The sequence below is a fragment of the Camellia sinensis genome, chromosome 2 (assembly GCF_055761805.1).
Source record: "Camellia sinensis isolate YWXY chromosome 2, ASM5576180v1, whole genome shotgun sequence".
Classification (NCBI taxonomy): Eukaryota; Viridiplantae; Streptophyta; class Magnoliopsida; order Ericales; family Theaceae; genus Camellia; species Camellia sinensis.
In genome coordinates this window covers 142,511,220-142,525,864 of record NC_138962.1, presented here as the reverse complement: position 1 = coordinate 142,525,864, position 14,645 = coordinate 142,511,220, and the positions used below count along the sequence as shown (strand labels likewise).

Sequence of the window (14,645 nt, the reverse complement as noted above, 5' to 3'; positions counted from 1 at the left end):
TTGAACCAACTGCAAGCTCAAGGGGTCCCTACCCCTTCACCACCACCATCAAAACCCCTATAAGTCCTGAGAGAATAAAGGTCTACTACTATGGCCATACCTGCACTAGGCCAACCAAAGGAAGAGCCCAAGATAGAGGTTCTTAACCTTGACCCCAATGCTGACAAGATATCCAAACTACAAAACACCATGAAAAAGACTAAAGGGCCTGACTACATCCTGAACCTAGATGCTGGTTTGGGAGACGTGACTATTTGTCTCCTAGAAAAGTTTAAAATGCCATACATCGACAGGTTAGATGGCTTCGGAGATCCTACGGTCCACATCTGATTTTTCACTGACATTCTTATGGATGACATCATCTCTCTACTATTTAAGCCTCCGTTTAGAAAGAGCTAATTTAGCATGACTTTTGCAGCTTTTTAGATAATTTAGTCTGGCTAAATTAGCTCTGTTTAGGAAAAACTTTTGGCTTTTTTGTAATTTGTGAGAGAAAAAAGTGAAATGATTATACTTTGGATGTGACATTTTATCCTATTAATTTTTTAGCCTATTTTATTTATTTAATATATATATAGTTTTTTTTTTTTTTTTTTTGGTGCTTATTCAGCCCATTTAGCTCTTGTCAAATGAAACCTAAATTTGAAAATTGAATTTAATTTTTAGACTAGAATAGGATTACTATTTTCATGTGGGTGATACTGTTTAAACCAAAAATTTATACTCACTTTTTAAATTCAATGATATAATATTATCAAAAAATATTTAAAGTAACTATCACTCATATCTTATTTAATTATTAACCAATTATCTCATATCTCACATTAGTAAATCTAAAAAATAAATTTAAAAAATAGATTTATATATCATTTTGCTTTTCATATAGTGGGGGTGTTTGGCAATAGGCTTCTCTGTTTTTTGAGTTAAAATAGCACTAAAAGACAAAATAGACTAACTACCAAAAAGACAAAATATCACATCAAATTCATAATCAATTCTGTTTTTCACTCATAAACATCACATCCAACCTTCTTTCAAAACACAACGGGTCCATTTGGTTTAGTTTTAGAATAATGATTTGAATGTAGAGTTGAGTTTTGAGTTTTGAGTTTTTGAATCATGATTTGAAAAGAGAAAATTTGTTTGGTTATTGTGATGACCCCAACATGCATATCATTATTGCATTTATATTATTATGTGAATTTGAATGTCTATGTGCTTAATTTTGTTTGTGTTTGTTTGAATTTTGGAATATTTGTTAGAATACTTGATTTGAATCGGAAATTGAAGGCCTAAATGAATTCAGAAATCGAAATTGACTAGTTGAATAGGCTAATTTGAAAATTAGAAACCTTTCAGGAAGTTTAATTAAAATTTGATTCAGATTAAAATAATTAGAAATAATCAATTAGTTTTAAGTGGGATTAATTAGTCTTAAGCTTGCTTAATTAGCCTAATCTAATATGCATATGTATATATGTGTGTGTGCGTGTGTGTGTGACTTAAGAAAGGGATTTGAGCTCATTTTTCTATCATATTGTGCCGAGATTTAGAGAGAGAGGAAGAGAGCTTCAATTTAGAGAGAGAGAGAGAGAGAGAGTGAGTTCAAAGAATTGTGTAGGAGGAAGAGGAACTAAGGGAATTCAACTAGCAAATCATCAAGTTCAAGCTCTAGGTAAGTAATTAACCCTTAATTCTTGTAGATAATCCACCAAAGAGTTGAATTCATGAAGTGATTAGGATGAATTTCAAGTAATTTGTTAAGAAATGTCAAGAAGATGATGAAAACAAGCTAGGATTATGTTTGTGGTTGAAATTCTCATGTTTCATCATTTTTATTTTGAAATTTGTTATTCTAGCATGCATGGAAGTTTAAACCTTGCATATTTCCAAATATTTTCTGTGAAGCTTTCTTTTCATTGCATGTTCATGTTCTTGAAGGTGATGAGAGTTGAAATTCTACATGCATGGAGGTTTTCATATCAATTTTGAAAATTCGTGATGTTTTGAGCTAATGGTTTCAAATTGGTTATGAATTCATGTTTTTTAAAAGTGTTTCCATGATTTTGAGCAACCCATGCAAAACCTCGAGTCTTGAAAATATGTTTTGGACCACAATCTTTTAGTTTTGAAAACCCAAAATTCGTGCAGACTGCTCGAGCGATGAAGTTATCGCTCGAGTGTACATTTCGACTATCTAGTATATTTGCAGAACATTGCATATCGCTCAAGCGACAAAGTGATTGCTCGAGCCTACATTCGAGGCATCCAGAATCTCATTTTGCACTCTTAAATTCTGAGAGCATGCTGTCACGACCCAATCTCGCCCCTATAGGTTTAGCATCATGACCGGCCAGTAATCATAGATTATCTACGGCCTCTATTAACAAAACATTCTTAGTTTAATTTGCGGGGCTTAGCCAAAGTAATATATAAGACTTGAAAATAATCCATTGAGCTATGTTTATATGAAAAGACCTCATATTATAGTTGTGCAACCATCCTTTATGTACACACATCACAAAGGTTTTAAACATCTGAGTCATACTTCAAAACTCCATAACTTATAATTAAACAAAAACCCCATTATACAAAATTAAAGTAGCAAACGAGATTACAAAACAAAAGGGGTTTAACTTGCTCGACTCCATATGAGCCTAATTTGCTTCACTTCAAAAGTTCTTCAAACAGGCTAACACGAGTTAGACTTCGAGACTTTCCCTAACTTTGGCGTTCAACTTGCTCACCTACATATGTATAAATAGTGAGCTAGGGCCCAATAAGTAATAACAAGATAAAGAAGTAAAATGAATGAAGTTCAATATTATTTCAAAAACAATTCTCATTTCGATTCAATTCAAAATGATCTATGTTTTCTCATTGTCAATAATCAATACAATAACAATTTATGTGGTACATCCATAGAGTAACAATATTTCAATATCAGTGGACCACAAGGGTCAATAACAATGGACCATAACGGGTTAATAACAATGGACCACAACGGGTCAATAACAATGGACCGCAATGATGAGCCAATGAACCACTAAGGCCTAACATTAGAGATCTCTGTACTTCAATTATCTAATGGCCATGGTATTGTTATCCCCAGGCAAGGGTCCATAATCAATGGCCATGGTATTGTTTCCCCTAAGCAAGGGCTTCTCTAAAGGATGCCACGAATACAATTCCAAAGAGAACGTCATTTATTAAAGAAAATAACATTTCCATAAACTAATCACATACCACTTTTGAAAATAGATTTAACTTGAACATATCTTTATAAAGTTACTTCTCGCAGTGGGTTACGTTGATGCTAGGCCTCATACGTCCACCTAAACAAAACACACGACAATACACAATTGAAGCACCATTCAATATCCATTTCACTTTAATTTAACTCTCCTTATGCGTTTCTAACTCATTCCATGGTTATATGAGTCTAATTGTCGCCTAAGAATACTTGAAATGATATGAGGATGCAAGTATGCACTTAAAAGAGTTAGTCAAAATTTGCTAAAAACAAGGTCTTCACTCGAGCGCAACTTTGGTCGCTCGAGCAGTCTACAAAACTCTGTAAAAGTACTAGTTGGTTGAGTTTTAGGCTCAAGCCAACTTTTGGTCGCTCAGGCCATGAGTAGTGCCAAACAGGTTTCGCTCGAGCGCAAATTTTGCAGCTCGGGCCATCATGCAATTGTCTACAAAACTACTGGGAACTTGAATTTTACGCTCGAGCAACACCTTCTTTACTTGAGCGATTTGCTCGAACTCTGGAATTTCCAGAATTGAGTTTGAAGCTCAAAACTAATTTTTCAACTGTGAGACTTGCATGGCTTGCTCCAAAAACATAGAAAAACATTGTGTAACATGAAAACACAATTACTTTTTAATCAATTGTTCAAAATCATAGTCTAATTTCCCCAATTAACATTCAAAGCATCTAGTTGAAACCATACAAGTCATGATTTAAACCCTTTTCTTTCCAAAACACAACAAAGTGGTGAAAAATGTATGAAATCATGTAAGAGATTCAATTTCATACCTTCTAGACCACATGCATGTATTAAATTCATGAAATCTTAACTCAAAAATGTAAATTGGAGCATACATGTACACAATGCAACTCAATTCTTCTAATTCATGGTAATTATACAATTACATGCAAAGGAACTTAAAAACTAGATGAATTCAACTTCTACATGTTTTATTTTCAAGGATCAAGGATGAATTCCATACCTAGAGTGTGAATTCAAGTGTATCTTAGCTTAATTCTCCAAGTCTTCTTCCAATCTCCTACAAATTCTCCTTGTTCTCCCTCTAAGTTGAGTTCTTTTTCTCCCTCTCAACAATCTCAGCCCATGTGTTGTAAAATATAAGCTCAGAAACATGGTTATGACCATATATAAAGTGTAATTAACATAGGCTAATTAAGCTTGCTTAGGACAAATTGCTCCCACTTAGTTCTGATTAATTCTAATTATTTTGGTCCGAATCAAATTTTAATTAAAGTTTCCTTAAAATTGTAAATATTCTAATTAGCCTATTAGGTTAGTCAATTTCGACTTCTTAAGCCGTTTGGGCTTTCAATTTTTGATTCTAAGTTGGTAAGTAAATAGATATTCCATGTATCAACAGATAATCACGAAACTAAGCATGTAGTTACACATTCAAACATACAATCATGCAATTAAGCTTATTAAAATACTGTAATATAATACTACGGAGGTCAGGGTCGTCACACCTGCATTCACCGCTCGAGCGAAATACATTGGGCTTCATCACACATGGATACATTAAATAGATTGTGCATTTGTTCCATTCTCGGTGGCAAAGCAATACGGTAGGCAACAGAACCTAATCTCACAACAATTTGAAATGGCCCGATGTAGAGAGGAGTCAATTTTCCCTTTCTGCCAAACCTTGTCTGCCCTTTCATCGGTGTTACTTTAATAAATACATAATCCCCCCGTCATACTCTAAGTCCCTCCTTCGTTATTCCTCATAGCTTTTCTGTCAGCTCTGTGTAGTTTTGAGCCTTTGCTAAATGATTTTATCTACTCGGTTGTTTCTTGCACAAGTTCTATTCCATAGATAGCCCTATCACCAACCTCTGTCCAACAAACTGGCGACCTACACTTTCTGCCATACAGTGCTTCATATGGTGTCATACCAATACTAGCGTGAAAACTATTGTTGTAAGCAAACTCAACCAATGGAAAATATATTTTCCAACTGCCCTGAAAATCCAAAATACACATACGAAGCATGTCTTCTAAGGCCTAAATAGTCCTCTCTGTTTGCTCGTCAGTTTGCGGATAGAATGTTATACTAAACCTCAACTTTGTCCCTATTGCACTCTGTAGACTATGCCAAAATCTAGAAACAAATTTAAGATCTCTATCTGATACAATGGACACTGGAACGCCATGCAATTGAATAATCACATCAATGTAGGTAGTAGCAAGTCTATATGTGTTAAAGGAAGTTTTCACAGCAAGAAAATGAGAAGATTTTGCCAATCTATCCACTATAACCCAAATAGCATTCATACCTCTAGTTAATCGAGGTAGTTCGACAATGAAGTCCATGGTTATATGCTCCAATTTCCATTTCGGAATAGGGAGGGATTGAATTAAACCTGTCTGTTTCTGATATTCTGCTTTCACTTGTTGGCATTGTAGACATTTGGATTTGAAGTGAACAATCTCTCTTTTTATGTTTGGCCACCAATACTCTAACTTCAAATCTTTGTACATCTTGGTATTTCTAGAATGCATAACAAACACTGACTTGTTAGCCTCCTCTAAAATCCTCCTTTCCAAATCTATATCATTAGGAACACATATTCTCCCTTGAAATTTCAACACTGAATCTTCAAACTCAGTTTAGGCTTAGTTTCAAACTCATCACAAATCCTTTTGAAAAACTCATCATTCACTTGTTTATGTTTGATTTCTTCAATAATTACTGGTTGAGCGAACATTGTGGCTATCAAGCTATTTTGTTCAAAAGGCACCACTTCAAACTCAAGCTTTTCAAATTCTTGGAGTAACTCTCTCTGATTTGTGAACAAACAGACTAGATTCCCCACATTCTTTCTACTAAGTGCATCAGCCATTGTGTTGGCCTTGCCCAGATGATAGTGGATTTGTAAATCATAATCCTTGATCAGTTCAAGCCATCATCTCTATCCCATATTCAATTCCTTCTGTGTGAAAAAGTACTTCGGGCTCTTATGATTGGTGTACACTTCACATTTAGCTCCATACAAGTAGTGACCCCATATCTTCAATGTAAACACAACTGCAGCAAGTTCCAGGTCGTATGATAGATAGGTTTTCTTATGTGGTTTCAACTGTCGGGAGGCATAAGCAATCACTTTGCTATTCTGCATTAAGACACAACCCAAACCTTTATAAGATGCATTACTATAAACTACAAATCATTTCGTACCTGAGGGTATAGTAAAGATTGGAGCTTTGGTCAATCTTGTCTTTAATTCTTGAAATGCAGACTCTCTTTGGTCTGTCCACTCAAATGGTTTCCCTTTTCAAGTCAATTGGGTCAATGGCACTGCAATTTTTTAGAAGTCTTTAGCAAATGTCCGATAATAACCTACCAGTCCCATAAAACTATGAACTTTTTCCATGTTAGTCCAAGTAGACCAATCAACAATTGCTTTGATTTCTAAGGATCAACTGAAATGCCATCTCTGTTAATAACATGCCCCAAAAATATAATTTCATCAGGACAAAACTCACACTTCTTAAATTTCTCAAATAGTTTGTTCTCTAAGTGTCTAAAGAGTCATTCTCAAATGCCGTTCATGTTCATCTTTACTTTTCAAATAAATCAAAATGTCATCAATAAATACAACAACAAAATAATCCAAGAAAGGTTTGAAAACTCTATTTATCAAATCCATAAATGTTGTGGGTGCATTAGTGACTCCGAAGGCATAACTAGAAACTCATAATGTTCATACCTGGTTCGAAAAGTAGTCTTCTCAATATCTTCAGCCCTTACTATAGCTCAGCTTTTCCGTGCCACCTTTCGGAAGTCAAAATAAGCCCTACAGTATCAGACTCCCGCGGTTCTAAATCTGATTCCACAAGTGCAATGTGAAATAGATAAATACCAAAGAGTCCCAATTTGGAAAATCTTTTGAAAAATCGATTTTGAATTAAATTGCCAAAAATAGACTGCTTTGCCAGATACAGAGTCGCCACCTAAATATTTTTATTTTGGAAAAATTTAAGAAAGCCCTGAGTCGTGCCAAAGGTTACGTGTCCGTTATCACCAAGATAGTCTCAGCTCGGGAACTTAGGTATGAGAGGGAAAGGTCATGAATGAATTGAGCACCCCTGCTCACCCGATCAAAGATCGGCCTTTACTAATCATGATATGAATCTTATTTACATTATATGCTCTTGTTTTGGTTTATTAGGCTAGCATTGCTATGTGATGCGCATACACATAAGTATAGACTAACTTTGCGAGAATTGGAACACTTGATTCAAGTTTGTTTTTGAAAATTGTTTCGAAATATGTACTACTTGAAAAAGTGATCGCATATGAACATTACGCAAATTATTCCAATTCAAGCAATTAGCCTTCACCCATAGGCATTCAGGCAATTATAGCATTTAAGCACTTAACCTCATGGTAAGCACGCTTTGACATGGCAACAATCACATGCATGCGATATGCTAAAGCAAGTAAAAGGCTCAACTAGTACTCCAAGCCAAAATAAACAAAAGAGTTAGAAAAATACATGATTCCTAACTATGCAATATAGCTAATGCAACACATGCGATATACAATTACTAGCTCGGCTATTAATATGGCATATGAAACAACTTTGATAACATGCGGTCTAAGCACATATTCAAAGAATGTATTAAACTAACAATGCAAGTTAGTATGATGAACCGAGCCTCAGTCACTACTACAAAAATAGTTAAAGATCACACTTTGACAAAAAAAAAAGATCTCACTTTTATTGGAAGTGTGATAAAAAAAATTAGATTGATATTTTAATCACACTTAATTTGATTGAGTGTGGTAATATTTATTTTTTATGTCACTTTTCAATTAAGTGTGATTACATATATATATATATATATATATTTTTTTTTTTTTTAATCACACCTTCTAATTAAAGTGTGATTATATATACACTACTACTTTTTAGTCACACTTTTTTAAAAAGTGTGATTATATATATATTTTTTAATCACACATTCTAATTAAAGTGTAATTATTTATATATTTTTTAATCACACCTTCTAATTAAAGTGTGATTATATATACACTACTACTTTTTAATCACACTTTTTAAATAAGTGTGATTATATATATATATATATATTTTTAACCACACATTCTAATTAAAGTGTGATTATTTATATATTTTTTAATCACACCTTCTAATTAAGTGTGATTATATATACACTATTACTTTTTAATCACACTTATTTAAAAAGTGTGATTATATATATATATATATATTTTAACCACACATTCTAAATGTGATTATTTATATATTTTTTAATCACACCTTCTATATATTTTAACCACATATTTTTTACTTTTTAATCACACTTTTTAAATAAGTGTGATTATATATACATTACTACTTTTTAATTACACTTTTTAAATAAAGTTTAATTATATATATATATATATATATTTAATCACACTCCCCTAAATAAGTGTGATTGTATAAAATATTTCAATTTGATTTTTATATAAAATATACAATTCCCAAATCCGTGCCTCTATTCTACCCATGAATGATAGAGACGACCCACTACTAGAAAAGGAGGCTTTAGGCACGGAACTTTTTGCAACGGTTTGAAAATCGTCGCAAAAAGCATGATTTTGTGATGGCAAAAAAAATCGTCGTGAAATTAATTTTTTTGCGACGGCATTTGGCTGTCGCAAAAAAGGCATCAACTAAATACCATTATTAGAGACCGAAAATCTAAGGCCGTGACAAAAAGTAATATTATACACAACGGTACATTACCTATCTTTTTTTTTTTTTTTTTTTTTTACAGCGCCTTTTGTTAATCCGTCGCAAAAGATTTTATTTTTCTCATTAATGATGGTCCTTAAACTCGTCGCAAAAACTTAATCCATAATTACCTTCGCTCCCTCTCCCACCCCCTTTCTTTGTCTCGCTCATCCCTAAACCTTCAGACTTCTCTTCGAATTAAAAAAAAAAAACTCATTATTACAAAATCATTTAAAGATCACACTTTGATAAATGCAAATATCTCACTTTTATTAGAAATGTGATAAAAAAAATTAAATTAATATTTTAATCATTAAGTGTGATAATATTTATTTTTTATGTCACTTTTTAATTATATGTTATTATTATATATATTTTTTAATCACACATTCTAAGTGTGATTATATATATGTTTTTAATGAAGTGTGATTATATTTATTTTTTAATTAAATGTGATTATATTTATATATTTATATATATATATAGTATCACAGTGGAAACACAAACAAATCAAACCCTCTCTCCCCCCGTCTTCTCCTCTCCACCACTCACTTAGCAATAGCTAGGTTTTATTATCTTTCTCTCCCCTGTATTAGAAACCCTAGCTTTGAAACTCTCATCCCCAACAACAACAATGACCATCAGTGTAGGATTTGCCATCACCATCCGCCGTTGCCCGTCGCGCAGCACCTCCTTCGGCCGCAGAACCACCACCTTAGTGCCAACGATGGCAGATCTTGAAGGACTACCAAACCCTAGAGAGCTACGGGTAATTCAATCGATTCTCACCGTACTCATTTTTTGTATATGTGAATGTAGATATAGATATTAGCATTGGAATTTGAGTTAAAAGCTTTGGTACCCAACTCAATTTCATTTGTAATCCATTATCCATCAATCTCTCTGTTTTTCTAGAATTCCCAATTTAACACTAACAAACACTCATCAATTTCATATGTGAACTCTTTCTATGATTTCTGTACACCAGATTTTCGTTTCACTCTCTTTCTCACTTGCATGCATTTCTTATTATTCTCTCTCACTAGCTTTTATATGATACTTTCCAACCATCAATGTCGGCTCTAAAAATCAACATCTTTAGTGGGTTTTATTGAGTTTTGTCTCATACGAACTTGACAAGTAAAGGTTGGTACTTTGAATTTGCTTTGTATGTTTCTTCGAACTTCTTAGATTCATAGAGAAATTGACTACGGACTTTTGAAATTATAGAGTTGCTCGTTTTGCTTGTCGGTTCTGGACTTTGTAGTGTGTAGATCTAATGAAAAGGAATGTTTTGCATTTATATGCAATTGATTGATTCAATTTCGCATTGAATTGTTGTACGTGAATTTTGTGTATAATACGTATACATCAGTGTAAATGAGATGATCTTGGTGTTGGTGCAAATTTGCTGTGAAACTTGTGTCCTATGCGTGTGCTCAGATGCACTCGTTTTTGGAAGGTGCAATTAAAATTATAATTATAAGAAATTCAGTATGAGATTATGAGGAGCACCTCAATCATAAGATTATTATGTGTTAAAGTTTGCTACACAGCTGCTCAAAAGGGAATTAGAAGCGGGAAACAGTAGTGTAGCGAGAACCATGGTTTGGTAATACCATGTGAAATGGTAGTAGATAGGTATTTGCCAATCATTTTGATAATGAGAAATTTTGAAGACTTTTTTTATGTGATTTGTGTTAGTGGAATGATCATTTGGTACTGGTAGTGATATCGAGAAATTTGTCAAAGTGATAAATGTTGGGGATATTTTGGCTTTTGTTTGTGAGTTTTGATTTATTTTTAGTTTATTTGTGTTATGTGGGAAGTGTAAGTAGTTGAATTGTTTGTTTGTTTGTTTTTTTAAAATTCTCAGTGATAAATGTACTAAGTTATTGTATGAACAGTACAAAACTAAGTTATTTGTAGCCACTGCAAGTACCATTTAATGCATTATTTACTGAGCTGATATATATATACTTTAATTCTCGTTGTTTTTATGACTACAAGTTGCATCATGCAATTTTGGATTTTTGTTTTTATATTTTTTTTAACCTGTTTTCATTATTCATATTGATCATCAAGCCATCCAAATTGTCCCTTGTATGCAGAATGGCAGTGCTGCTCTAAAGTCACGCATTCCTCAAATGGTTACTCAAACACTGGGTTTTGGCCAAAAACATGATGCAATTGTTGATGTACCGTTGTATTCAATGATTGTAATCAATTTACAATTTGAATTTATTGTTTCATAGTATTGGGAGCACTGAGTTGTATATCATGTGGTGTGATATGGCAGGATCCTAAGAAAAAGGAGAAGGAACTTGCAGCTTGGGAAGCAAATCTAAAAAGGAGAGAACGTGTTAGTTTTGCATTTCATTATCAAGAATATACTTGCAACTGTACCTCATAAATCTGTTTGTATTTTCTTATTTGTAAATTACTTATTTGGCTGCCTTCAAAATAACAACCAGAGTTCTTCATGATTTGATGATGACTTCTTTAGATGTTGCCATTATCTCAATAGATATATTGATTGTGTACACTTTTTAAGATATTTACATACTTGTTTTCAATAATGCTGATGCATGCTATATTTTTCAGGAAATTAAACGAAGGGAAGACACTGTTTCCAGTGGTAAGCCATGAGATGAAGGCCAATACGTATATATTGCTTTGAGAATAGTTTTATATGCTTTTCCTGGATAATGATATTTTCTTATTTATTTCTTCTAATATTGCATTTTCAGCTGGTGTCCCTTCAGATGATAAAAACTGGCCTCCATGTTTCCCAATTATTCATCATGATATAGGCAATGAAATTCCTGTTCATGCTCAGAAGTTGCAGTATTTGGCTTTTGCAAGTTGGTTAGGTATGGATGGCTTCATTTTTCTGATTTGAGCATTTTCCTTATTCGTTTTATGTGTCGACTTCTGAGTTTGATCACCATATACTGGCAATACTGCTGTCTTAGCTAGTTGCTTTCTTTAAGAAACACCCCCTCCCTGCCTCTGGGCTGCCAAATGAATGAAATAATAAAATAAAGCGAAAATCAATCCTCATCACCTGTTCATTTTCATAGATGAGTTTTTGATATATGAATACTCATGATCAAATTACTGTTTTTTTTACTTCATTGACTGCCTGAATATCAATGAAGTGTTGATTATCCAGCATTATATATTATATGTTTTAGTTGAGTTTAAATATAGAGGATAGTTTCATGACAACTTATTCCTACACCACCTCCACCATCACGACCACCACCAGAAAGAAGTCTTACAAGGTTAATATTTGAAATTGGATGATACAAGAGTAAATTTTTTTCCTCCTTTTTTCATTTATATTGTCTTTCTAATATAACTTTGGTAAGAAGACTTCAATTGATCTGCATTTCTTTTATATATAACTTAGCCTGTTTCACTGATATTTTTTTTCCCCTTTACCCCACTTGCCATTGCAGGCATAGTTCTTTGCCTTGTATTTAATGTTATTGTTGTGATAGTTTGTTGGATTAGAGGTGGAGGTAAGGCTTCTAATATTTTCTTTTCTTCCATACTTTGGGCATATGCATAAAAGTGTTGACAGGCTGCAATATAGAACTTCTGACGTGGTCACTATTTCCAGGTGTAAAAATATTTTTCCTGGCAATAATCTATGCTCTACTTGGATGCCCTCTTTCATATGTCCTATGGTATAGGCCACTTTACCGTGCAATGAGGTATTCAGCTGTTCTTGTTTTGGCTTTTCATTTCCCAATTTCATCCCGTGCCATCTATGGGAAATTTCAAAATTCATGTACACTTTTTTCCAGTGGAGGAGGGACGTTAGTAGGCCTCCCCATGCCCCATAATCCCTTCAACCTGGCAGGATTCAATCCTAGGTTTTCTATTTTTCTTTTGAAGCCATATCTTATGGCATTGCGTCAACCATAGCACTTAGAACCATTGATGCTTTGACATCATCTCGGCGCACAGGTGGACATGGTATGAATGGTTTGTTAAGGAAAATTCTCATGGAAAGGTGCAAGAATTTGACCTTAAGGTGGTATGAATGGTTTACTCATAAAAGGGCCAAAACATTAGATAGGCATAGGCTCAATACATGAGGTTTGCAATGTTTAACTATTTGTGGGGCTTCTGGAGTAAAGCCACATTTACCTCTAGCCTCTTGTAAATCATAGTCCAAATTTTCTCATTTTTTTAGCACTGTAATACTATTTGGTAGGTTTGGCATTTAGCAAGTGACTCTGGTAATTTTCAGGTTAATCTTGAATACCTTGGACGGGTTGTTTTCTACACAAATGGCATTCTGTACCCTGATAGCATGGTTGGAACTGATTCCCATACAACTATGATTGCTGGCTTAGGAGTTGCTGGCTGGGGAGTTGGAGGAATTGAATCTGAGGCTACAATGCTTGGCCAGGTATTTTCAGATAATAATGTATTTTCTTTATGATTTTTCATACGCTTGTGCTAGCTGTTAGTGTTTGCACTTATTCTTTGGTAGACAGACATGCATGAAATGGGTAGCTGTTTTCTCTTCTTTTTCCTCCAAAGGTGCAAAAGAAAATGCAGCCTCTGTTTCTCCAAAACCTCCTGCTGCTGGTGATAGTAACTGCAATGTATGTACTCTCCCCTCCCCCCCCCCCACCCACCCACCCAAAAAAAAATGGAGTAAATTCTTGAGTTTTTATTTATTTATTTATGGGTACCTAGAATTATGGTTTAACAGTAATAATAATATACATTCACAAAAAGATCGTAAACAAGCTGTATTGAGATTTATCATTTTTAAATACTGTGCTCATTAGTGACCTCCTAATTACAATGTCATTGACATTGAGCTGCTATGGCATCTAATTGTCAACAGGGAAGTTATTTCCAAAAGAATTAAGATCAAGCAGAAATGATTAATGTTCTTATTTTGGTTTGCTGAATTAACTTTTTAGTTTATTCATATACATCAGCGGTTTCTGGATTAATTTGTGTTTTCATTTTTCAGGTCAGAAATTTTTTGGAGAGAAGCAAAATATGGTCCAAGAATTAAAGAACTTAGTTTTTTAAGTTTTTTCATTTTTTAATATATGTAAGCACAGTTAATTTTTTTTTATTTAATTCCTTTGTATATACTTTTGAATATTTAATTTCCATTTATGAAATATATGACGTTATTCTATTCAATATGTGGTTATGATTCAAAATATAGTATATAGTGTGTATTACATTCTTCAAATGTGCATACAAAAATAAAATTGATTATTTTTCAAATATGTCAAACCCTTTTTTTATCACAGATTTTATTAGTTATTAATCACACTTAAAAGATGTGATCTAAATGTTATTAATCACACTTAAAAGATGTGATGTAAATATTTTTAATCACACTTAAAAGGTGTGATCTAAATGTTATTAATCACACTTAAAAAGTGTGATTAAAAATGACTCTTTTTAATCACACTTCTAAAGATCACACTTAAAAGGTGCGATCAAAATATTTTTAATTACACTTAAAAGGTGTGATCAAAATATTTTTAATCACACTTAAAAGATGTGATCTAAATATTTTTAATCACACTTAAAAGGTGTTATTTAAATGTTATTAAGCACACTTAAAAAGTGTGAT

At 33.2% G+C, this 14,645-nt stretch overlaps 1 protein-coding gene across 3 annotated transcripts; it reads left to right on the top strand.

Annotated features, from left to right (window-relative positions):
- The first annotated feature begins 9,536 nt into the window (after positions 1-9,536).
- Positions 9,537-14,198, top strand: LOC114261933 (secretory carrier-associated membrane protein 4-like). 3 transcript variants are annotated; one of them, XR_014361664.1, is made up of 9 exons: positions 9,537-9,788; positions 11,131-11,238; positions 11,319-11,381; positions 11,624-11,657; positions 11,770-11,892; positions 12,484-12,546; positions 12,648-12,741; positions 13,284-13,445; positions 13,534-13,669. XR_014361664.1 is itself a non-coding variant. In XM_082915701.1 (8 exons), exons 1-8 carry the CDS (start codon positions 9,654-9,656, stop codon positions 13,375-13,377), a joined length of 714 nt encoding a protein of 237 aa, XP_082771827.1. In that variant the 5' UTR covers positions 9,537-9,653; the 3' UTR covers positions 13,378-14,198. The 3 variants fall into 3 exon arrangements, 1 of the variants encoding a protein (XP_082771827.1); XR_014361665.1 differs by having other exon boundaries at positions 13,530-13,669; XM_082915701.1 differs by having other exon boundaries at positions 13,284-14,198.
- The last annotated feature ends 447 nt before the right edge of the window (positions 14,199-14,645 follow it).

Bases quoted from the DNA above. Each gene is read 5' to 3' on its own strand.
- LOC114261933 (XM_082915701.1), top strand. From the start codon at position 9,654: ATGACCATCAGTGTAGGATTTGCCATCACCATCCGCCGTTGCCCGTCG. The intron at 9,789-11,130 runs GTAATTCAATCG...CCTTGTATGCAG, and splicing joins CAAACCCTAGAGAGCTACGG to AATGGCAGTGCTGCTCTAAA. The intron at 11,382-11,623 runs GTTAGTTTTGCA...TATATTTTTCAG, and splicing joins ATCTAAAAAGGAGAGAACGT to GAAATTAAACGAAGGGAAGA.